This window comes from Trifolium pratense, linkage group LG4 (assembly GCF_020283565.1).
Source record: "Trifolium pratense cultivar HEN17-A07 linkage group LG4, ARS_RC_1.1, whole genome shotgun sequence".
NCBI lineage: Eukaryota > Viridiplantae > Streptophyta > Magnoliopsida > Fabales > Fabaceae > Trifolium > Trifolium pratense.
The window spans coordinates 31897488-31924519 of NC_060062.1; the positions used below are offsets into that span (position 1 = coordinate 31897488).

A 27032-nucleotide genomic window follows, 5' to 3' on the forward strand; every position below is an offset into this window, starting at 1 on the left:
TTTCACCCTCTGGATTTTACTTTTTTGCCCTTCAATAAAAACTTCGGTTTCTACGAATCGAATTTTTTTTGCCTTGAAAACAAAATTCGGTTTCTGTTAACCGAAATTTCCCTGAATTTGAACTAGAAAAAACTTCGATTTCTGCGAACCGAAGTTTTTATCAAGGGCAAAATTGGAATATTGAGGGGTATAAAAGATACATGGGGGCCCGGAGAGAAAATATCCAAGGTCAATGGCTAATGAATTCTGCTCTTTAGGTTCTCTTAGTTGCAACAAGGACCCCAAAATTTATTTTTTACCTTTAAATCCAGTTCATAACTTACACTCCAAACTTGATGTTGGTTCGGAACGTAGCTTCCAGACCAATTTCACATTGAACCAATGGCAATATGAAATTTAGGTTAAAAGAAGAACATCACTATCTTGTTTGTAGGTTGTAGTTAAAGACCTTCCCATTCCTATCGTTCAACTATAGTTCGAAAACCTTGTCTCAATCTCTCACACCAGAGTTCAAAAACTTAAAGAGCTAGAAACCTATGGATTTGTCTGACAAAGCTTTCTCCCAAGAGATTTCGACACGTTTTGAGAAGCAGAAGAACCTTACCCTTTTGAATGTTTAGAAACAGCTTCACAGAGTGATAATGAAGTTTATGGTAGAAATTTCGGTGCTTGAAGTGTTGCAAATTTTCTATATTAAAAAGAAAACAAAGATGTGTAAAAAATTAAATTAAAAAAAAAAAAAGCAAATTAGATAAAGCAACAGAAGATAAATTCTGAATTGTGTTCATGTGAAATTGGTTAGGAAGTTAAATTCCGAACCAACATCAAATTCGGAACGGGTAAAAAACGGAATTTTAGAGCGCATGAGAACAACTTTGTGGCTAAAGAGGAAATTTCAAGGCTAATAATAGTATAGGCATTTTTTGAGATATCGTGTTTTAATCTAACTCAATTTGTTAAGAGTAAGACCCACGTAAATTACACCTCAACCATAATGTGCTAAAAATTGTGTTAACATTTCTATTCATTAAGAGTATGTTCTTCGCTATAATCATATGGTTAATATAGATACTTCCCATACAGATGTATAATAACTATTCTTATTCTTACTAGGGCAATTTTCAAATTATTACATGATCAATAATAACGCTGATATACAACATTCTTGCTGAGATAACCTCCTATCATCAGAACTGACCTTTTCTAAGCACACACAAAAATTTGCATAACTAACTTCTACAACCACCAAGAGAGATCTAAATCGAGAAGATAAATTGATTAGTAAAAGGAATTGGATCTTTCACCTCAAATAGAAACTATGACATACCAATGTCATTGTTGCAAAACTGCTGCCCAGTTTCCTTTTTAGTTTCAAGGAGTGGAGCTGTCTGCTTCCCGTGAAGCATAACCGAGAAAAGCTGGAAATCATTCAAGTTTTTTTCATGAACCAGTAGTAATTTGTAAGCCAGCATTGATTCGCAAACATTGTAATGATTCTCATTTATCAGCACATTCTCACCATGCACTAATAATTTCAGTGGTAGATAACTCTATCAAGCAAAATTGGTAGTTTTCAATCATTCAGATTCAGGTGCAACCTCAGAACGGAGATTGACACAAGGGGCAAGATGATTTGTGAGATGTTGAAAACCATTTATAGAGGCAAGCAGAATGAAATTTGTGTTTGCATGTCCTGCAAGCAAGGCGGGGAAGGCCATGATTTGTGGTGTGGATGACACTGTAACAGATTGGACACTCCTCAACACCTTCAAATTCTTTATCAAAATTGCGCTTCCAAATTCCAATAGCTTCTGCTAAAGCACCATTCTGCAGGAACAGCAAAGAAATTGTTAACTTTATCAAGAATGTGATCTAATGGTCGTTAATTCTGACATTTGTATTTTCTACTGCATTTCACAAAATAAGTGCATAGCGTTCAGCAACAGAAAAATAAAGTCAATGTCATTCAGATATACATAAATTAATGACTCACTACATACTGAAAAGAGTAATTTATATCTTAACTTTTAACTCGAAAAGGGTTCTTACACATCTAGGTATTGTACAAAAGTGGGCAGCAGAAGCCAATGGCAAAATATAATACTGAGCTATAAGAAGTTACCTGATTACGAACAAATAGCATCATTGACATCAACCATTTCCTTTGCTTGATCTCACTAATTCCAAGGCTCCTAGTGCAATCAACATCTACAGGCCTTAGTGGATAAGATGCAGGGAGACGGATGACTAGATCCATTCCTGTTTCGTCCTTGGTGTAAGTAGCAACAACCTCATTTGCTGATTTACTTACACTAACTGAGAAATTCTCATCACGAAAGTTGGCTTTCTTAATCTGCATTCGAGACAATATACACATCCATATTAGAACGGGACTGTGACTAAATTAACTGCATTAAAACTTTTTCCTCACTAGGTGAGGACAGTTGCATGGATTAGATAATGTCAACTGTTTGAGCTAAAAGCAACTCTTAGAAGTCCTTTTCAGTAATTACATGCTGAACCGGCTAAAAACAAGTTCTCAGTAACTATAACAATGATTATCAGTAATTTACAGCATAAAATCAGGTTGGTAGTTGAACTTTAAGAAACAATTAACAAAAACAAATTTTCAGTCCTTGCAAATGTCACAGTTAACGCAAATGAGGCAGTAAAATCATACGCTGTTAGATGTGGACAACTAACAAATTAATAAATATACATAAGAATCAGTAGCAGGGGAACTGCTTCAATCATGAGTTGATGTCTAATAATGCAAAGCTTTGTCTTTATCACAATACAACATGATATGGCAGTAGTGACCTGACTATTGCACTAAAATGTTCAATTAATTTATGTTTTTTATCTCATTTCCCTCTCCCCTTCACCAAATAAGTACTGATTATATTGTGCAACATAACAGAATCTAACAGTTCAACAAAAAAAGAAAAAAAAAACTATACATTTTTACGTGGACATGAAACTACACAATACCTGGGACAATTCATTTGCAATGAGAGGAGGGCTACAGCAAGTCCTTGTAAAGGATTCAATGGCAGTTGATGTGTTGCGGTCACGCAAATCATTATACCAGCCACGGACATAAGCAGGAAGAACATGAAGCATCAAGCCATATATTGCTCCAGCAAGTGCTGAAAGTTTCTCCGAGTCAATAGGCCAAAGAGATTCCACAGAGAACAAGAGTGAACCAGTTGTGGTAGCTTGGGTCGCAGCGCTTGCAGCTTTTGTTAAGCCACCAGAAAGCTCTGGGTCTTTCTTCTTCAGACTCTGAATCATAGAAATCTCCACAGGAATATGTTGAAAAAGGCAATCTAAAATAACTGGAGTAGCAGAATCTTGAATGTACTGGATCAGTCTCTCCCTGTCAGATGATGATGAAGGTAACGACCATAGACGTGATATCAACAAAGACCAAGCAAGGAAGACATTTACCTGCAATAATTTTTGTAGACCATTAGTGCCCCAATGGAAAGGAGAACATAAAAATGTTTGGCATATTGGTAGGTAATCTCTTCGTTAGCTAGGTAGAGTTAGTCAGTCAGTAAGTTAGGGGGTGTTAGATGAGAAACTGTAAATAATAGGACATATTAGAGTGTCTTCGGTTTTATAAGGAAATCAGAGCGGAAAAGAATCAGGTCTTTCATGAAAATGATATCAGTTTTCCTTACAAAACCGAGATACTCTTTGTAATCCCTCCTATTATTGATAGCTTCTCGCCTCACACCCCTAACTAGCTCACTAGTTAACTAACTAACTAAGACATTACCTATCATGTAAGCTATGTTTCCAAATTAAGTATTCTTACTCTTTGATCCGCAAGTAAGTCCATTTCAAGAACCTCATGAGGTGTCCTTTCAACCATGTAAGATATTTCCTCTTTCAAACAGACCTTTTCTTCTATTGACGCGTCGAAACGGCTGGAATCCTGGTCACTAGCTGCATTTATGTCTGCGTTGAAAGGACTATCTTCAAGAACAGACATGCTTAAAACAGGTTCAGTTGAGAGAACAAAATATGCAGCAAACTGCAACAAAGGAATTGGCCTAGAAGTAAAAAGTATAGCATACAATGAGCTAATAGCTCCTTTGCTTAGTCCCCAAAATGAAATTGATTTCACTGCTCTATCTCTAGCCTGTGAAGAGGAATTAAGAACAGCAGAAGCTATGAATTCCCAAAATGATGTATGTGTAACCCGTGACGACGCAATAACTGATGCAGCTTCTTTGCAGTATGCATTTGCCATAGCCTCAGATAAACCGGTACAAAAGAGTAAGCGTAGTATACCTTCTATGATCCGATCTTTAGCAGAATCCAACTTCTCTGTTTTCATTGTATTTAAATCATCCCCGTTTTCAGTTTGTTGATGCTTATAATGCTTAAGGAAAAGTGAAAAGGATAAAAGGGCATTTTGAGAAATCTTTAAGGGAAAAGGATCTGAAATCGAAATAATTTTCTCAATTTTTGTACACGTTACATCTGAATTACCAGATGATACATCAACTAAACCATTGACATTTTCCGCTACATCCTCCATCATAACAACTACTGATTGAATCCAAGACCTTAGGTTAGACAACAGAAAGTCCCAATCGTCTTCATTAAATTCATTCCAGCAATAACCTACTGAAACAACCATAAGTTTTGACAGCAGCATCTGCACTACTGGAAGCTGGTTAGTCATTGCAGACCCTCCGGCAACAAGTCTCTGTTTCAGGAATAATTCATATAAAAGTTTCCTCTCATCAGGGCTGATACTTCTCGCTGGCTTTAATGCTTGTGGACCACCCATTGCGCTGAAAGGATAACAGGCAATTACCAACTGAAGCCAACCTTCCATATCTACAAGAGCCATGACCAAGTTCATTAATACCATATAGTATGCACAATTGATTGCAAGAAACTTCTTGAATAAAAAATTATGTTGATAAATGTTTTTAACCGAAATGAACTATTTGCACTATCAAATAAGCACAAGCCATCAATGCAAACACAAACACAAATAATTTTAGTTGAACCTTCTATACCTACTGATAAAAAATGAAAATTCAGGACTCTGATGAGTTAGCATGTGTAGTGTGTTAGGACCTCAAATGAGAGTGTAGGCCCAAATAGTTAATTGGACAGTTAGTTGCACAAATCCATTAAGTGGAGAGTGATATTATCCAAATATAAGGAGAGGTAAATAATGGCGTGGCAGCGAGTCTGAGGGAATGATGTGATCAGGTTTGTTATAAGAAGGAGAATGAGAGAGAGGGAAGGAAGGGCATTCAGTATTTTCTCAGTTTAGGAACCGAAAGGTTTTGGCAGAGAGAATTAACTTTCTCTGAGGAGCTTAGCACTGGGATTATAGGTATTTAATCTCTGTAATATTTTCCTTTTAAGCATTAATAATACTTTTCTATTTTCTCTAAAATTTGGTTTCTAACAAATGGTCCCACCTGCCGGATTATCGACAGAGAGCCAGTGTGAGATGGAGATGGAAGAGTCGTACAATTTCATGGATGAATGGTTGCCAGAATTTGTGGGTGAAGACCCAATGGGGTGGATCGTTACAGCAGAAAGGATCATTGATGAGCAGAAAATTTATTCCTCCGACAAGGTGCAATGGGCCTTCATGAGAATGGAAGGGGTAGCTATGATGTGAGTCATGGTGTCTGTAGAACTTAGATGCTGATTGGAAAACATTTTCCATAGCTTTGGTGAGAAGATTTGGAAAGAGGACTTAGCTCTGGTGCAAATTGCAATGAATCGATGACTGAGTTTGATGTAGCACCTAAGAAGATAGAAGCAGATCGCACAAGAATAAGTGTCACGGAGAGTCATACAATGGTGGTTGATACACCGCAGCCGTCGGGTTCATCAGTTAAGGAGCTTCCCAAGCCGAAGCCACCGGATCGAGACGCTTCTTAGTACGGGGATGCGATTTCGACCAAGCCACCACCAGAACTGTCGGAACCGCTATCGGAACTACCATGGACCTGTTAGAGCCTCCATACTCCGACTCAGTTGTTACGGTTCCGTCGCAACCAAAACCACCGGATCCAAATCTGCACATCGTGGTCGGAGTGATTCACCAAACGTGGAACCCAGGGATTTCTGTACATCCACGATCAGAGGAATCACTGTGGGAGGAGATGATGAACGAATCACCATGGAAGCAACCATCGAGAAAGCCGATGCAGTTGAAGAAGGCGAGTTTACGAAAGAGGCATGTGGGTTGTTCTTATATCACAATCATACCACCAGCCAAGCCACCGGACGAAGAATTGCCGCCAACCGCCATCGTCGAAGACTCTCGGTTGAAGGAACTTGCGAATCTGAGGAGGAACAAGGGGCAATCTCGGTAATCCGTAAGTTGCATACTTGTCTTATTCTATTGGGCCAGGCCCAAACTAATCTTAGTGACTGGGTCCAAGAGAAAAAACAATGGAGGTTGCATAGTTGTCTACTGAAGCTAATTTTGGAACTAATGTGTCAACCCAAATTGAGGTTAGAGAATTGGAGCTAATTTTTAAACTAACGTGTCAAACCCAAATTAAAGCTAAGGAGATAGATAAGAAACTATTTGAATACGTGGCAGCTAGTTCTGAAAGAAAAATAGGAGTATTAGTTTCATTTACAAGGATGTCCACATTAGTGCATGCGGCAATGAAAATAGGTTTTGTTCCTATTCTAATTCCTAATCATTCTTTTGACATAATGATGGGTATTCATGCTGCCAGAGAGCTAAGTAAACCATATGTTGTTGTATCTATTGGAGTTGGAAAATCTACTACAGTAAATAAAATTGATTGTTGCTTCCTACAACCCAAGTTTAAAGTCATGGTAAATGCTTGTGACCCATTTCAACTAGGAGTTGTTAAGCAGTTGCTGACACGTGCACTTAGACTTCAAACTCCCATATTAGCTAAGCATTATGAAAATGAGGATACTGATGTCACAAAAGAAGCCTCAGTGGATGATTCAAATATGTTTCTAATTCATACATCAAGTCATTTGCAAAATAATGAACCATTGTTGAGAGCACTGCCAAAGTGGGTTTACTGCAATCTTGTCTTGGTCTCATTTGTGGGGGAGACATTAGTCTATAAGGATGCAGTTGAGAAACACTCTCCTGCCTCAATTGAATTTAAGAAGTGGCAAATAGTAGACCTTGGATTCCTTCTAATAGATGAAGAAATGGTCAATGAGCTTCCTATAAAGGTGAAGAATGGTGACACTTATATGTTGTATTGTCCTTCTCATTGTTCATATTACTCTCTTTGCATCAATGGTGTTGAGTGTTTAGATCATTGGTGTCCTTGGGTAGGCCAATGCATGGAATCGAAGAACATCTGCCGCACCCTTTGGTTTGTTTCTTCAGCAAATATTATACGTACTTATGTGTGCTCCACCTCAATTTTCTACATCAAGGTTTTGAGGTATTGTTATTATTGGAAGGTGAGGAAGCCAATGAAAGAATCTTGTGCAACTGAGATGTTAGTTCTTGCTATCATTGGAATGAATAGGAAAAGGGATATAGTATCCTCACTAGTATCTTTTCATATAGACTTTTTTTTTTTTATGGAGGATATATCAAGTTGATTTATTATGTTGCTGGAAAATTCTATAACCAATGCTTTTGTCACACTGCTGGGTAATACAGGAGTCACAGCATTTGATATACTGAAGGCTTCAAATGCACTTGTTTTCTTAATGGGAGTTGGGGTTGATAATACAGTGGCTTATTGGAATTTGGAAGTAAGTAATTGCAAGTTGTCACCCAGATGTAGTGGAAGTGAAGCTATGCAGAGAGCTTAGTGGTTTGAAGTTGACTCATCAATCTCCCAACAATGGGATCCTGGGGGGAAATGCTTGATTTCCAATTACTATTACAAAGGGAAAGTTTTTGGTCAGTTTAGAGGGTTGACACAAGAGGTTTTTAACCTGCCAGTGTTGGTATTTCTCATATTAAGATTCTTGTTGGTGGACGACACAACAATTTATCTACTCATGTTGATGCAATCTGTTGATGAGGTGGCCTTAGATACAGTTGATATTTCAAACGAACTTGTTATTTTCTTTGACCCAGCTGAGAGTGATGGAGGATTACACACTTTGCAAATAAAAGAGAATATCTGTAGGTTGCTTCCCAAATGCAGCACTGTGTGGAGAGTTCAAGTGTTTGAAGACGGACCATCCAACTCCCAACAGTGGGATCCAGGTGGGAGGAACATGTTTTTCAGTAACTATTGCAAAAGGAGAGCTTATGGAAGAAACAATACTACTCTCAAGTTCTCATTACAGTGCCGTGCCGTGCCGAAGAGTAGTTGTGGAAGAACGATATGGGAGGAGGAAGTTAATGTTAGAAGTCAGGTGTCTAAACTCAGACTTGAGGACAAGTCTTTATTTCAAGGGGGAGGTATTGTTAGGACCTCAAATGAGAGTGTAGGCCCAAATAGTTAATTGGACAGTTAGTTGCACAAATCCGTTTAAGTGGAGAGTGATATTATCAAAATATAAGGAGAGGTAAATAATGATGTGGCAGTGAGTGTGAGGAAATGATGTGATCAGGTTTGTTATAAGAAGGAGAATGAGAGAGAGGGAAGGGCATTCAGTATTTTCTCAGTTTAGGAAACGAAAGGTTTTGGCAGAGAGAGAATTATCTTTCTCTGAGGAGCTTAGCTCTGGGATTATAGGGATTTAATCTCTGTAATATTTTCCTTTTAATCATTAATAATACTTTTCTATTTTCTCTAAAATTTGGTTCCTAACATAGTGTTTAAAAAAAATGAATACAAAATTATGTTAAAAAAGTTTTTTAAACGAAATGAGATATTTGCAATATTTCAAATAAGCACAAGCCATAAATGCAAACACAAATACCCAGGAATTTTAGTTAATTTTAGTTAAACCTTCTATACCTGCTGATAAAAAATGAACTCAGGAATTAGCATGTAGCGTGTTCAATTTTAAAGAAAGAGGAATTTACCTTGTCCTGTTTTCCATGTGACCAAAGGTGGAAGCTTTAGAGCCCTCTCAAGCCAGTCTATAATGATGTTTTGCACAAAGTTTTCTTCTATAGAACAAGGTTGAACATCTTTACCAGGCTGTACATATCCATAAAATGGTTCTAGAAGTACACTAATAAGCAAAGGAAGAATCTTAAGACAATTTGTATTTACTTCTTCACCAATAAAGAGTTTATTCACAAGAAGTTCAATAAGATATGATGCCTTCTTAATCCCCCATATGTTCTCTTTGAACAAAGTAGACAGAAAGGAAATAAGCGCTCTTAAGAACGGTTCTTCAATTCCTTCCATTTCATCAGCTGGAACTGGCCACATACTCACAGAACCCTTTGTGCTATCACCTTCATAAATGAGAGAACCATCAAGCAAGATGCTCAATACGCCATCTAACAGGCTTTCGTGGAGAGAATCACTTTTTTTGGCATATGCACTCAGTGAAGGTAAGAAAGAAGACATAGCACCGTTTTCTGGCCATCTCCATGTGCACAGAATTTCAGCAGCTAGCCATGCAGATGATGCAATCACTTGATTTCTTTCGAGCATAGGTGAATCAGACATTGCACACCCAGCAAAAACTCTATCTATTCCAATTTTTTGGATTAGCTTGTTAATTAGAGCAACGAATTTCTGGTGTCCTGGAGCCTGCAGACAGTAAAAACTGCAGATTAGAAGTACTACTTTGTTTTCTTTATATATTCGGCAGGATCTTCAACTACATCTTATATGTCTGAATTATAATATATCATATAAGCAAGTTATCACTTGTTCCATCTGTAACATACTATCTAATATTGGATAAAGCATTAAAAAATGCAGATTATCTGGCTGGTAAAGCCTACGACAGGTCACTCACTTACCAATATTGACATTGATATCCCAATATAAATAGCAACATAAACCAAAATAACATACTCTACTTTACATACTATCAAATAACCAAATGTGTGAATACCTTTGTTGAGCTGAATTTTTGCACTACAAACACAGGCCATCTTTCATCTTTGCTCAGCAGCTGATGCAGAAGATTGAGTTCATCACTTTCATCCACACAGACACGCTCAAGAACTTCAAGCACCCATGTACAGCATAATGATGTGATTCCATCATTAACAAGTCTATCTTCAACAAAAATTGCAGACTTGACTGACTGAATTAAGAAATTCAACATCCTCCGGCAGTTATCTCTGCATAAGCTTTTTAAAAAGTGGCCATTTATCTTGTTATGGAAAGCACACACATATTCCCCAAATGATTGTCGGTCTTTGGCTTTGGTCATTGATTTGTCATCAAGTGAATATTCCAAAGCTTTACTTAAATTACACTCCCACTCAATGACAAATATTGCTGATAAAATTCCTGATACAATTCCACCTTCCCTATCAAGTGTCTTCAGGCAAAAGAAACTACCATCGAGTATCTCAAGAGAGAACTTGGCCATCTCAACAATGTTGAGAGAACTATCATGGTCTACAGAGATTTCTGCATCATTGCTTAACACAAAAGCTGCATCATGAACCCATGAAAAAGACGAATCCTGTATAAAACTGACTAACTTCCTCAGAATCTCCTCATAGATGAGGTTCAATGCATTTCTGGACAGAAAAGGAATAGATCTTCCTTCTGTTAAACCACCAAGAAGGGAGCTGCATATAAAAAGTTTTAAGGTCAGAGTCAAGACCACTCAAGCCAATTAATCTTATATACAGCTTCGCATAGTGCTCTCCTTAAATAGCTAAATATGCCTTTTATTTTTAATAACCTATTAAGAGTCCCACACATTGGAGTATAGATGGTCTGAAGATATGTTTATAAGTGGGGGCGATCCTCACATTACAAGTTGGTTTTGTAGGCTTGAGTTAGGCCCAACCCAAAATTCTAAGATATCAAAGCCTCCTCTAAGATCCATTGGGCCACCTACAATCAGGTTTCTGCTATCGGGCCACCCACCATTTATATCCACGCACCAAGCACAATAGTGTTGGGCGTGAGGGAGTGTGTTAAAAGTCCCACATTGAACAATAGATGGCCTGAAGATATCTTTATAAGTGGGACCAATCTTCACCTAACAAGCCAGTTTTGTAGGGTTGCGTTAGGCCCAACCCAAAATTCTAAGATAACCCTTACCAGATCAGACTTGAACATGCTATGGCTTTCAAACAGACAGAAAACCCCCAAAAAACTTCAGATCCGTCAAACTCAAATTTGAGGTGTTACGGCTTTCTAACAGCCTAAAAAAACAGTACTATGACAAAACAACCCCAAAAACAGAACGAGATTTCCCTAATACAACAATATATGTAAGTTGTTACCAACTTGATGCCTTCCATTTCTAGCTGACTTTTTCGATTTCTTTTCTTGCTGTATCCATATTCAGACTGTCCCATGCATGCAAGGCATGGGGACTAAGATTAATTTATACATGAAGAAAACCGAACTTAAATCAGAAAGAAGACAGATGAGTATATTACATTGTTGAAATTAAGTTTCAACAGGTGACAAATTCATAGTATAAGACATTTTCTGCATGAATTCATATGAAAAATCTTTGTTGACATACCATATTAACTGCACATGAGAAGTGCTATGTGGAGGCAGAGAATGAGAAACAGTGATAGCACATGATTCCAGACATTCATGATGCCAATCTTCAGCATTAGTCCCTGGTCTATAACTGGAACCATCTCTCGCCTTCCTCTTCATACTCTCGTCCCTTGCTTTTTCCAGGAGCATGGCCAACATTGCTGCTTGGTCAGAGTTTACCAAACCTGCCGGGCATCCAGAATTATTTTGGCTAATCACATAATTGACGATGAAAGACCATTGTTCTGAGAAATGCTCATCATCCAGCAAGGCCAACAGCAAATCTAAACGAGCATTGGTCGAGAAACTATTTGGCTGCAGACACCAAGGGACAAAAGTGTTCTTGAAGATTTGCAGAAAGTCTTCAGCTTCTAATAATTCATCCCCACCATATGAAAGCTGATTAGTACAGTGCCCTCTTTTCTGATTGAAAACTTCTTGGACCATTTTCTGTGGTCCAAATATTGAAACAGCAACGGATAGAAGTTTCACAGTATCTGGTGAATCCTGATATTTAAAACCAGGTGAGTAAGGAAGAACTCGGTAGAAAACATCCATTTATTCTTTTAAAACAATCATCCAAATAATAAAAAATTAAAAAATAACATAAGCCTATGCAACAGTCACCCCCTTTTTATTAACAGGCTAAATCTACAACAGAGTTGACAGCTTAATTAATTCCCTTAAATTGATGATATACTTTATGCATAGAATCAGTCTCTTGTTGAGGACCAAAAAAGTTTTTGGTATACCACCTTTGTCAAGATATTGTAAATTACTTGTGTTAAAAAACCTAAGACATAATCACCAAGTGTGAAAAAGAGACTGATTAAGTGATTCTACAATAGCAAAACCTTTTCCCACTCCATATGCATAATTAAGATATAAATGGTTATACCAGAAGATAATTACAATGTGAGCATGTAGGAACCGGAACTCTAAATTGACAAAGATAAATATATTGACGAATATGCTCCATAATACAGGTGTCAATACCAAAATTTTCACAATCAACCCAATAATTAATATCAGTATATCACATAAAAAATTACAAACATAGTGGCAAACAAGTTTGTAGTAATATCAACTTACAGAAGACCTAATGAATGAGAAAGACTTTGCCAGCATCGGTCCAACAATATAGGCCAAGGGCCAAGTTGCACCATTCATTACTGCATGTTGCTCCAGCAATAACATGAACAATATGATTTGTTCAACAATCTCCACATTGCCTGCTTGCTGAAGGACACTCATACAATTATCTTCAATTTCCACAGTAAAAACAGATAGCAGATTGCTATCTAATATATGAATGCCTAAAAGGATTTCAACAAAGCACTTTCCCAACTCTTGCAAATAGGGCTTTGAGCATTTCGTATTTAGCATATCCGCTTTCTTGCTATGAGAAACATTTTTCTCGGATGAATCTGATTCTTTTCCTGTGTTGATTATATCATAACCTTTGGAGCTTCCAGTTGTAAGAAAATCCCGCCATATAAGCTTTACTACGATATTATCAACGAGAGTAACTCGAAAATGACTGATTGAGTCCTCTCCATCATTATATCTAATACAATTAGAAGACAGTTTGGTTACAGGAAGAAAAAAAAATGAATATAGGGCAGACATAGGCATGGAGTAAATGAATCCAAATATAGGCAACTATTAAAAGGAAAAATATGTACCTTGAAGCATTTTTCAAGGACCAATGAAAACATTCTTTGAATGCCTGAAAAAATGCTAGTCTATCTGCTGATAGAAAAGTTTTCCTTCCCACCCACAAGTTTTTGAAAAACTCGAGAAAAAACTTATCCCCTGAAACAGCCTTAGGAGGCACGCTGTCTAAAAATAAAACCAAAGCTGGGTATGAGACCTGTTGGGAACCAAAGCACCCATTCCTAAGAAAATTCCAAAAGGGATTCAATATGTTTTTCTGAACGTTTAAGGAACTCCAGCCCCCTGGGAATCTTCTAGAAAAAAGTAATATTACATCCCACATTGAGGGATGACAACTTGGATCCTTCTCGTTGAAAGCACCAAGAATTGCACCCGCAAGACTTTTTATATTTCCTTCAGTAATAGCATGTGGCATATTTTTTATGAAGCTCTTCAATACAGTATAGGTAGCAGAACGTATAGTAGGTCTTTGAGACTTCAAAAAATCTAGGAAGTGCTTATGATCGGTTAACAGTTTTTCACCAAAAGAAACAGCAGCCACCCTGGCCTTTGAAGCATGTTTTGGTTCAGTAGTTGTATTCTCAAAAGCAGGTTGCTCTTGTTGCGGGAAAATTAAAACATCAAGAAGAGCGGCCAATGCCAATAATGTTGATGATATGACCTGTAAGACCAAAATAAAGGATAAATTTCATGAATTAAAAGTACATCGTTCAAAAAGAATATTTGAACAAGTAGGATACATCACACGCTGAATTATTAAACTGTAACCAAAGATAAGGCTATCTGGGTTGAAGATGGACCATGTAATAAACCCAAGAGAGTTTGGGCTAAATATTGGGTCAAATCAACCAAGGCACAAAGGTAAAGAGAGTGTAATCATGAAGTAAGACTGGTACTAGTGGCAAACAAAAGGAAGGGGAGTCTGTTATGCTGAATGGCTGTTCTAAAGGGCAATGGAAGGTTTGAAATATAGAGGCATGGAATGCAAAGGAAAGTTTGTGATGAAATTTGGCCATGGACTTGATATCCCTTAGCTCTGTGAGTTTAGAATTTTGCTCACTGTTCTCTCTTTACAAAGTATTTTATGTATTGTTTGGCAGTGAATTTCATTGTTATACTGCAGCTAGTGTATGACAGAATATTTTGGGTTCTGCATTGCATCAACATAACAGCCAAGCAAACCAGGTACTACATAGCCAAGACGATGGGCAGCAAAGTACAGACCATAAACCATCCATTCCATATTACTATTTACTTATGTGCCAATAAAGTTTAATCCAAGTAGAGGACAAAAGCTAGTAACTAAAGTAGGTTATAATTGAATCCCACATGGACACAACAAGGGAACTGTGTTTAACAAGCTTAATGCAGCTATAGTAAATTTAGTTTATGCCAAAGATAGTAACTAAAGTAGGTTATAATTGAATCCCGCATGGACACAACAGGGGAACTGTGTTTAACAAGCTTAATGCAGCTACAGTAATTTTAGTTTATGCCAGAGGAGTTCAATGAAAATAAAGTCAAGTAATTTCTTTCCATTTCTAGGTAAACCTTTTTCTCCTGTGACACTAGGATAATATGAATATATGACACATTAGAGAAAAAGATAATATAAAAAACTTAAAACTAGCTATATGCACAATATTAGTTTCTTGGGTTAAATATGAATTCCGTCCATCCATTTTTTTATTTTAGAAAATTTTTAATCCCTGCCTTTTATAAAAATGGGGTCTTTTAGTCTCTCATTTTTTAAAAACTGGGTACTATTATTCCCTCTAAAAGCACCCCGTTTTTATAAAATGAGTGACTAGTGACTACAAAAGGACAAAAAAATTTATAGGGACAAGCATGAAAGATTCATCATTTTATTGGAGCTAAACATATTTAACCTAGTTTGTAGTAATTATGTATCCCGTGCTACCATGAAGTAATAGCTATTCAAACCCAGAGCAAGATTTCAATCACTATTTTAAAATCCTTTCATACCAATATAAGACATCCTACAATCATGATTTACCATATAGAACACAATAAATTCAAGACTTTGATTTACAAGTATATTAAAGTGATTTTCATTCTATACCTGCTGGTACATCTCTTCTAACTCATCCTTGGCTACAGCTTTGTCAGACAAACTTTGTGGCGTGAGCTTTAGGTTTTCTTCTAAATACATAAATATTTCTGTTGTGCATAAAATCAAAGCATCAAGTCTTTTTTCCTGAGCTGGAAAGATAGCCTAATACATATTCAAACAAAGGATTAAAACAAAAATCACATGTGGCACAAATTTGACAAACTTATGCAGGTACAAGCATAAAGCTGCCATCAGAGAATATACTGAGGCAGTCCTGTACACTGAGAATAAATGTTACAATACAGGAAAATGCAATTGAGTACAACATATTTAAAATTTTAGAGATACTGCGACCGAAAATGACTCCTGCATATTTCAATTTAAGTGTAATAATAAGTTGGTGAAACTTTACTTTCTTTTCTGGTACATTATCACTGTACTTTTGAAACATAACCAGGTAGTATAACAAAAACGTTAGTAGAAGAGGACCAGAGAATACAAAGCAATTTTACAAATTTCTATATCACACTGAAGTTTCCAAAACGAAAAACCTTTTCCAACAATGTTTTAGGATATAGAATAACAGGGAGTTAGTTAAGGAAGTTAGTCAATTTATTAGTCAGAAAGTATCATGTATAAATGGGAGCACGCGTGAATAGAGGAGGATCATTATCGAGTATTTTAAAATTTAAGTGAATAGAGCATTGGCTCTGTTGTAGAAGGGAGAACCCTTGGAGGAGAGTTTTCTCTCCTATTCTCTTATTTTCTCAATAAAAGTATTCGTACTATTCATTCTATTACCCGGAATCCTAACACAATCTCAGGATTCTGTCATGATTTTCAGCATTCAAAATATGAGCATTCCTAACACAGGTCTGCATGGGAAAAACATGCATAAGCCTTCGAGATGTATTATTTATGATATGATGATAATGAACTCAAGTAAAAAAATTAGAGGATTTTATTGACGTAACTTGGGGCAACTACTATTTGTTCCAAAGCTTACATTTACAATTAAAAATAATTTTTCCAGATGGTTCATCCTTATGCTGATATCACAAACTAACACAATATCTCAAAGGATCCCAGTGAAAAAGTAAGGCTTGTTTGTGGATTGGCATTGGACATGTCTCCGCCTAACATATCACTAGTAGCATAAGACTATGATGGTAGAAATTGAAGGTCATTCTCTGATGTCCATGTTATGACTCTTCGTATATATTGTACTCTCTGATGTTAAACGCACGAATTCCATCACATGTTTTGTCTCTTTTCCTTCTCAACACCAATAATTAATAGAAATCATTTAAAATAGAACGTAAGATAAAATTAATATAGCAAACCTGCAAAGACCTTTTTGCTGCCTGAGAAACTTCAGAAGCTGGATCAAATTGTGCAAACCACCATGGTCCCATCAAAGTCTTTAAATGCGGAGCTAAATCTCTCCTGAGAAGGGTGTGGGAAGTGAAGTCAACAACAAGTCACCGACTAAATGAATTTAATTCACTCATTCATGGAATATTAAGACTTCAGAAGGATCAGGTTTAGAACCAAAAACATATTAAACCCATAAATAATTTTAATTCAATAAAATTAAGATATGCTCAAAACCAGTTGAATAGGTAGGTAGGTAGGTACATGTTAAAAACAGCTCTTTAATGTATGTATATTTGGTAGACTAAAATATCCAAGCCTGGTGGAAACTGGAATCATGCTTTGTTTATTATTGGGTGGAATAGAATGTAGACACCAATTTCCAAAAGATATTTGGCTTCTACATACGCTATTGATGCAAGTAACTTATAAGTTATTACCAATCAGAAAATTGAATGGTAAGAGTTCAAACTTCAAATGTTATGATTGGGGAGCATGTTTTGATATAGAACCTAGGAATGAATCAGCAAAACTTACATGGTAGGGGAAGCAACAACAACTTATCAAATTCCCAAGTGTTCAAAAACTTAAAATTATACAGTGGCAAATGCAAGAAAGAAACATGAATAAATGTTCATTAGAATAGGTCAAGTTCTAACCCAACAGAAGTTACAAGTGTGGTCATGGTATCGTGAGTAGCCCGCCTAACCTCCCTGTTGTAGTCCAGCAACAGCTTTTTATATTCAAACGCCTACACGAAAACAAATTAAATGATCGAGTATATTAAATAAGTATATTCAAAAATTGAGACAAGACCATTTATGAACTACTAGACCATTAGAGGGGGAATAAAACTCTTCTGTTTTATATATGGGAAAAACGAAAATTGCCATTGAAAAGAACAACTTATTCAACGGTCAACACATAGATGTTCCTCATATGAAGGGAAAGAGACCTAATGCAGGAAATACAGAGACAAGCATGTAATCTAATACATATAAATAACTATACAGTATATATTAAAAACACATACCCATTGAGGAATAATTGGAACAATTTCTTTTGCTGACTTTTGCTGAAGCAGCGAAGATAAAGCTGACAACGCCTTAAGCTGTTAAAAAATATTATATAAAAAAAAAATTGTAAATAAAAAGCTAATGAGATAAATAAGAGAAGAGATCCACGACCAGGCAAAATGATTGCAATCATTGATTAATTTATTGCAAAACTACTAGTAGAAACAGTAAATGTATGGAGTCGCGACTCATGGCAGTCACAGACTGAAAAACATAAGGAGGAAGAAATCAACTATACATTGTGAAGCTCAGCTATGATGCCCTAATGATAAATTATATAAATGAAATATATGGACAAAAAGGTACAGCCTAGAAACTTATAAATCACAGTTAAAAAATATACGAAATAAAAGGAAGATTGCACAACAGATTTTAGTGTTAAAAACGGTGCCCCAAAGCTTGGGCAAAGGTGACAAATCGAACCGTCAGAAACTGGTTATCAACCTGTTGGATTATGTCCATACTTCAAGAGCTAAGTAAATTCATGATAGTACAGGTGCATTAGCATGACCAAAGACACTCCTGAGAAAAGAACAGCGATGCAAATCCTGCCTATCGGGCAACTAAACATACATCCAACATACCACATGTATGCATATCTGTGATTTCCAGCACCTTGTCTTATTATATACAATGCAAAGTGCCGAGATATAATCACCACAGTATTTGAACAAGCTTCACAAAAACTCAGCAAACCTCCGTTTTTAATTAAGAAAGTGGCATCATCATGTTCCCAGAAAACAAAAATTTAAAAATGACAAATGGGGCCCGTTTGGATTTGGCTTATTTTTGAGCTTATGAAAATAACTTATGCAAATAATACATAAGTTTTCACTAACAAAAATTGTATCTTTATAAACTATTTTCTCATAAACTACCTTGGAAAACTTACAATAATACATAAAAGCTTATTTATTTGCATAAGCTCAAATATTAAGTCAATCCAAACGGGCCAATGGTTGATGATTCTCAATTCAACTTAAGCATGCATCTATTCAACACTCATAATCTACGATTACTGGTTATTAAAAGCACGAATTTACAAACATAAAGCAGATTTGAACACGATGTATCAGAAGAGGAATAGATACAAAGATCATAATAAGTGGAACTTGAGCTTGTGCCATATGTACATATATATGACTTCTCAAATTCTTATCGAGATTGATCCAAAATTACCTTAGTGGTGGAATCCTTCCTGCCTAGCCTCTTCAAGTGAACCGCAATTTCACCATCAACATCCTGCGTGTGCACGAAAGTAACAAACAATACCACACATTGAGGCGAGACATAAAAAAATTTATGAGAAAGAAATATTAACACTCTAGCCAGCTTCAACAGCTCAAGTCAAAGTGGAAAACAGTTTCATGGCATAAAAACCCAGACAAACAAAGGAACACATGAAAGATAGTTAATTCCTATGTAGCGCCAAACACTTGAGATCAAAGTTGTGCCTTGGTGTCCGACACTACAGACACTGTCACATGTAAGAGAAAGTCCTGTGTGGTGATCACAACCCCAAATAAACATCATTTGGGCACATACGCATGAAAAAAGCTAGAAGAGGACAAAGTTAAATGATGTGTATTTTTATGTGTGTCCAAATTATATTTATTTGGGTTGTGACCATACAAGTAATCTTCCACGATTACATTACATTCAATCACTTTTATTTTCTTAAATTATTACTAGTGTTTATGTGTCAGTGTCATGTCTAGTTTCTCTATTTCATAGGTTATTAGGTTGATTCAAGCAGATAAAGATTATCTACCTTTGGTAACTTTGTCTCTATATTTCTCATAGCCAATAATTCTCTCTCATCTAAATAACTCATTTTAATCATTTATCTATCTCCTAAATACACCAAAGTCCCCAAATAGTAAAGGGACAATCCATTTCCAATTCAAGCTCATTCTTGTCAAGAAACACGTGTAAGTAGCAGCAACAGTGTCATGCTAGTAAGTTAATCTATTTACTATCTAAGCCCTATTTGGATAAACAGCTTATTTGCAACTTAGCACAAGTGCTTATCATGATAACCACTTATGTATAAAGCTTACATAAGATATTTCTATAACAAAAGATAAAATAAGGTTAATTTTTTTAGCTTTGTGTTAACCCTCCGGTTCTCAGGGAATGGGGCACTGGTAATCATGAATTCGGCTGCGAAGTAAGTATCTGGCCAAGAATTGTTCCTCCCCAGAGCCACCACTTGAGCCCAATTACTTGGTTAAGTTAATTGCTTTGGTATACGTTATAAGTTGTTTTCATAAGCTAATTTGGAGAACTTACAAAAATAAGCTGAAAAAAACTTATAAAAAATGTCATAAGCTGTTTTCATAAGTTTTACAAAACAGTCTCACAAAACTTATTCAAGTAGATAAAGCTCAGATACTCAGAGATACGTCAATTGAAACATGACCCTAGTTATGAACACAAAACTATACCTAATTATATTAAAAATAAACTTATGAAACAAAATCATACCAATTTACATTAAATAAATAAAAATTAATGGAATCAAGAACACTTACAGCCAAAGGGAGAGAATCTTCGGTTGAAGGAGAAGGATCAAGACGCGAGCTACCGACAAAACCACCGAATCCAACGGAGGCAGCGGCGGCGGAGGAAGGAGCTGAAGATAAAAGCGATGCGGCAAGACTGCGAAGGAGAAAAAATCGATAAGATGATTAGGGATTGAGGAAAGGAGAGGATTGTTGATTTTACCTGCTGCTTGAAGGACGTGCTTTGGTTCTAGCACCTTCTCCTTTTTGTCTACCCATTCTTGTTGTTTGGTGTATAGAGAAAGTGTTGAGATGTGGCGGTGCTGCACGACTGTGTCAGCTGCGGGAGCTTTAGCTTGTTGTAGGGAAACACCCGAGTTTTGTTCTACAGTTCTACTTGTTGTGGACGATCGTTTGGGTGAGTCAAAATTAAGAATTGCGTTTAACAAATAAAGCCATAGTCTATCATATGTCTTACTGTTATAAACTAATGTAAATAAGAACAATAGTATAGATGAAGAAGAGAGAAAAGAGAGAAATAATAGTGTATGTTATTCACCATTAGGATTAGGGTTACAATATAGTGATACATAGTATCTATATATAGGTAAACATATTGGGCCAATTACATGGGCCAGGACATCCACTAATAATATTCATAACACTCCCCCTTGGATGTCCATCGAGGATATGCCTCATTAAAACCTTTACTAGAAAAAACCCGGTGGGAAAAAATTCTAGTGAAGGAAAAAGAGTACAACATCCTTTGTGTTTGAACTGCCTCATTAAAAACCTTACCAGGAAAACCCAATGGGACAAAAACATGGTTAAGGGAAAAAGAGTGCAGAACACAATTATATCTCCCCCTCATGAAGACAATTATATATGAGACGAATAAAAGCAATTAATCTTCAATATAGTTGATCAGAAGCTTTACTTGATGATGACTTTGTAGAAAGACTTGATTCTTCTTCTTTAATATAATCTTCTCTTAATTAGCTGTTGATGCAGTATTATCTTCTTCAAATTTCTTGTAAGTGTAGAATCACAAACTTCAACAAAACCACACTCTGAACTTTCTGAATGTAGTGTTAAAACTTCCACATAATCGGATGATATTGTTGTATCTCTAAGATACAAATTATATACTTGACTTTGCTCCAATATCTTTGAGTTTATTGATACCATCACATACATAATTAGCAAAATGTAATAGTGTTCTCAATTGAACTAAAATATGGTCCTTCAAGACCAATTCAAGTAAGTGATCATTTTCTTGAGACATGAAATGATCTTTGTTCACATCAAGTGACAATAAATTATATTTGTTAATATCAAATATATTTCATTTCAAACTTTTCTTTAATCAATAGATTTCAAGAACTCTTCGAGAATTTATGTCATCATATAACAAATTCATTTCCAAAGTGACTTATTCATTTCATTAAGTCATCTCTTCGATAGTTTGAAATGTATGTCTCGTGGAAATTAAATTCTTCATTGGAGTTTTATATAATCCACGCTAACAAGTGACATATAAACATAGCGTAACACATTTTTCAAATAAATTGAATCTTCCATGTGTTAACAACCTTAATCAAGTAAGAGAAGAATTTTGATTTCAGTTCAGGTGAATATTTCTCTTCACAATCAATAGCAAACTTTTACCAATATGCTTGAATAAAAAAATCAAGCTTTTAATGTTTGTATTGCAACATTTTCTATTCACAAGAAAATTAATTCGTATCTCATCATGTTTTACATCTTCAGGTGTATGGAATGCTGGTCCAAAAATCTTCACTTTGCAAAGTGACTTTAATTACATAGCAATTGCGTTTTCATTTAGACAATCATTGTCTATAATTCTCAATAGAATTTATTTCATGATCCTCATTAACTCCTTTCACAAATAGCGCCATATTATATATAAAATATCGTCAACGTTGACTTCCTTTCGGTTCCATCATATTCCATTCGTGACATAATTTTCATTCATGACATAATTCGTCGAGATCTCTTTATTATCATAAATTTCAGATACCTGAGAAGTTCTTCTGGAACTTATAACTCAATTATGTCAAAATACTCTTTTGACAGTTTCATATCCTCACTTGGGTCATCTTTCTTTTTAGCTCATTTTCTTATTTGAGGATTTTTTTTCCTCATTGGAACCGATTGATCTACCACGCTTCAGGGTGGTTAAAATTCATTTGCAATATAAGACTGTCCATTAGGGACATCCATTTTGATCGGAGCATTAGCAGCTGATAGTTGATTTCATAAACTTTGCAAATGATTTATCTTTTGAACTTCTTATTCAAACTATTTTATATGAGGATCAATGTGAGATAATAACATTAATTTATTTCAAGTGATTCATTTGAACTTCTGGTTCATATTTTTCAGCTGCTTATTCTCCCCCCTAATATTGGGAAAATTAATTCATCACTTGAAAATCAGCCTACATGGCTGTAAATAATTCTCCAATTTTTTGGCTCAAGGTGATTTATAATAGATGGAGATTCATATCAAATACATTTTCCCAATATTCTTTAAGAACCGTTTAAATGCATTCTATTGGAGCAATTGCACATACACAACACATCCAAAAATGCTTATATGGGAATCATGTTTATAAACAAAGTTCAAATTGTAAATTAGGGGAGAACTTTATAATAACTAGTTGGCTTGATGCGAATTAGTATCTCAATATACATGTTTGAATGTTCCCAAAATATAAATTAGAAGTTATGATCTCATAAGTATCAGTCATGTAATTAACTTTAGACGTCTAAAGAATGAATCTTAAGTCCATTTTTTTTTGTATGAACATACTACCGGATGTTTCATAGTAATTTCAATTGACATACGATACTTATCACATATTTTCTAAGAATTTAGAAAATGAGATCTTAGCAAAACTATTTGAGAAAATAATCTCACAAACTTCTGGTTGTGAGTAAATATGCATGTGACCAATTTAGTTGATGCATCAATTCAAGTCACAAAATGTCTAAATGGTCCGGATTCTCAAATTATCAATTTCTTTTGGGAATTAGTAACCAATAAAAATTATTAGAATGAAGGAACTTCGGGCCCTTCAATATATATTTATAGTTTTTTTTTCGCATCATAATAAATCCGGGATGACCCAACCGGTATTGCCAACAATAAATTTAATATAATTTGTAAACTTCTGGTTTACAATAATTTGTACTTCAATTGCACTATTATATATAAAAGTGCAGTATAAACTTCTGGTTTATAACTTTTTCATTACACTTAATTTATCCAAAATATGTGTAGTAAATTAGTAATATATAGAGATATTCAACATCTCTTCATTTCTTGTTTCCATATTGATATTCATATATGAATGACAAGAAGATTATACTTATGCAATCAATTGGTCTGCAAATCAACATCTCCCTTATTATTGGGCTGAATTGTTACTATTGTCATTTATGTCCGTTTAAAAACGTTTCATCATATTAGCGAGTGAGTGCCTTTACCAATCATTGGTACATTTATATAAATGAGCTCCAAGCAAACTTCAGGTTGCCACTCGAATTCTTCCTTACAAATGGAGTCAATAAATTTTGATGACTTTACAAGTCATCTCAAATAGCCACAAATCAACGGCAAACCAATATATAATAATAAAAAAAACTCTTATAATAAATCAATGTAAGGATAATTTAATACTCAATTGTCTTTATAGTTCCTCAAAATAATAATTTCAATAACAGTTTGCAAGTGAGTATTCAAATAACAAGACAATATAAAATTTACAAAATATTTACAAATATTCATATAAATAACATTTGGTGTAATAACTAACAAAATTGAGCCTAAAATAAATTTCCAAATAGAATACTTTAACAAAATAATTAACATTAGTGTTACAACTTTTAAAGTAAAAGAGAGTTTCTCATATAATATTTTAGGCTCAAATTGTCAGATTATATAGTTTAAAATTATATATGATTCTCAATTCTCACATTCAATCAACACCAAATATTTAAAAATTTCACAAAATAAATTCAAATCCCATAAACCAATGATATGATATTAATATCTAACAAATATTCTTGAATTCTTGAATTGAATATAAAAAAAATATTCCGGGTATAAATTATAATTAAATTTATTTCCAAAAGAAAAAAGATATGATTAAAGTATGAATTATAATTTTATTTCCAAAAGAAGAAAAAATATCAATTAAATTGATTTATTATGGAAGAAAAATATTTTCTTAATAAGACACAATTCATACCTTAAGCATTGTAGTAGCAGAATTAATTCATAATAACACATAGTACAAAGTTATCGTATAAAATAAAATGAATAAAGTATTAAGTCATGCACACCTTTTATTTTAGTAACATTCAAACTTAGTATATGAAAGTAACAAGAAACATCACAATTGTCAAAAATAATGTAAATAAATAATACCTTAATTCATGATTTAAAAGGTCAAGTTGATTTCATCTTGCAAAAATCCCAAAAGTAATAGGTAGTATCACAATTACAAAAATTTGGCTAATAGAAATCACAAAAGAAATTAAACGATATGATATTTCAATTGATATTTGAAAATTTGTCAAATCAACTAATTTTATTTTCAAAACAAATCATTTAATTTCAAATGAATCAATCATAATACTTCCTTAACAGATAATGTAATAAATTGAAAACAATAAAAGAAAGAAATAAAAGACATTCAATTGTTTTCAATAAGATTGATTGACCAAATTAACATATGAATGACATATGAAAAATCAATATGAAGATTTGTCTTAATTTATAATTTAGAAATAAAAGGCATTCAATGTTATATTTGGAAATAGTATTAAATATGAAGATTTGTCTTAATTTAGAATTTTTAACGGAAAAATCAATACGGCCATTGACCTTGTTTTTAAGGTTATATTACTGCAGACCGTAAAAACAAACAGTGCGATTCATGCTACATGAATTCTGTGAAATTTACTTAGCAATTGAATTTTACAATTTTATCCATTGAGTTCTTCAGGAACTATATAATAAATCACTATCAATTTACAATCCTTCAAGGATGTAGGAATATTGAATTCATCTAGAATTCATTGAAGAGAAAAAAAAGTTGTTTTATTAGTTCTTCAGGAACTATATAACACATAAAAGTATTTTGATGTGCAATCCATTAGGGATGCATGGTGATAAATGGTGATATTTCGTAAGTTCTTCAAGAACAAAATTAATTGTTTTCTAAGTTCTTCGGGAACTAAGATTATGAATTCTTCGGGAATTCATGTATTAAATGTCTAAGTTCTTCAGGAACTAAGAATAGGTTCTTTAGGAACCAAGATTATGAATTCTTCGGGAATTCATGTATTAACTTTCTAGGTTCTTCAGGAACCAAGATTATGAATTCTTAAATATGTTTATGTTCTTTTGGATGATCAAAGTGTCGATGTTTCACCATACAGGTGTCGGTCACGAAGCATAATGATGCTTCACCAGACTATTGTCGGTCACGAAACTCAAACAATATCAAACATCCAAAATACATATTATAAATAAATAAATAATTGATCAACATTTTATGTAATATTAATGATCAAAGTGTTATGCTTCACCATACAAATGTCGGATATCACGAAGCGTAAACAACATTGAATCAATTAAATACATAAAGAAATGATGCTTATTTATTTAATTTTAATTATTATTATTTGATCTTTATAAGTATACAAGGTTCAAACGATTCATAATCATATAATAATCAAAAATAAAAACTACTTGTGATTTCATAAAAATAGAATAAGAATTGCGTACCTCAGTTGGTAAGCTCGTGCTGATAACGTGTTATAAACTAATGTAAATAAGAACAATAGTATAGATGAAGAAGAGAGAAAAGAGAGAAATAATAGTGTATGTTATTCACCATTAGGATTAGGGTTACAATATAGTGATACATAGTATCTATATATAGGTAAACATATTGGGCCAATTACATGGGCCAGGACATCCACTAATAATATTCATAACACTTACAATAAAATAAAAATACTGCAAAAAAAAAAAATTTTAAAATTTAAAAAAAAATTAAAAGTTAATAGACAAATAATCCTGAAATTACAAATATTGTTAAATACTCCTCTAAAATTGTTTAAAATGTCAAATATCCCTTAAAATTGTGTTTCGTCTATCAAATTATTCATTACCTTTATTTACTCTGTTAGTGGTGATGATTATGTGTATGTTTGGTTTAGCGGTGACTAGAATTGAGTTTGGTAGAATTGAGTTTGACAGAATTGATTTTAGTTAAAGTGAGTTGAACTAAATTGATTTATGTTTGGATAGATTTATATAAAAGTGATTCTCATCAATTCATGTTGTTTGGATAATTTAAAATAAGAAGTGCTTTTAAGGTGCAAATTACCAAAAGGGTCATAGTACATAAAATAAAATCACACCACCCTTTTATTTTTACTAGACCATTCCCTATGTTAAAGCCCAATAGTTTTGTGAATTTTCAAACAAAAAGACCCAACCCACTCTCAATACAGTCACGTGTCTCCCTCTCTCAATGGCACCCACACCACCCACTCTCCATTTCCAGAAAATTCTTTAGTTTTATACCTCCAAATCTACATCTCTCATTCTACAGTTTTCTTCTTGATCATCTCTCAATGCTCTTCTCATATCACACAAATCTTCTCAATGTTCCATA

General features: G+C 34.5%; 1 protein-coding gene across 4 annotated transcripts; it reads right to left on the reverse strand.

Annotated features, from left to right (window-relative positions):
* Positions 1 to 997: 997 nt before the first annotated feature.
* On the reverse strand, positions 998 to 20826 carry LOC123919590 (E3 ubiquitin-protein ligase listerin-like). Of its 4 annotated transcripts, XM_045971543.1 has the most exons (16): positions 20538 to 20826; positions 20345 to 20471; positions 18990 to 19052; positions 17768 to 17845; positions 17394 to 17485; positions 16704 to 16806; positions 15370 to 15522; positions 13295 to 13947; positions 12702 to 13176; positions 11587 to 12116; positions 9982 to 10672; positions 8990 to 9671; positions 3824 to 4857; positions 2992 to 3450; positions 2123 to 2353; positions 998 to 1827 (listed from the first exon to the last, which is right to left on the reverse strand). In XM_045971543.1, exons 1-16 carry the CDS (start codon positions 20591 to 20593, stop codon positions 1600 to 1602), a joined length of 5655 nt encoding a protein of 1884 aa, XP_045827499.1. In that variant the 5' UTR covers positions 20594 to 20826; the 3' UTR covers positions 998 to 1599. The 4 variants fall into 4 exon arrangements, with proteins under 4 accessions (XP_045827499.1, XP_045827502.1, XP_045827500.1 ...); XM_045971546.1 differs by lacking the exons at positions 17394 to 17485; positions 17768 to 17845; positions 18990 to 19052; positions 20345 to 20471; positions 20538 to 20826 and having other exon boundaries at positions 15370 to 15467; positions 16714 to 16806; XM_045971544.1 differs by lacking the exons at positions 17394 to 17485; positions 17768 to 17845; positions 18990 to 19052; positions 20345 to 20471; positions 20538 to 20826 and having other exon boundaries at positions 16714 to 16806.
* Between the last annotated feature and the right edge of the window lie 6206 nt (positions 20827 to 27032).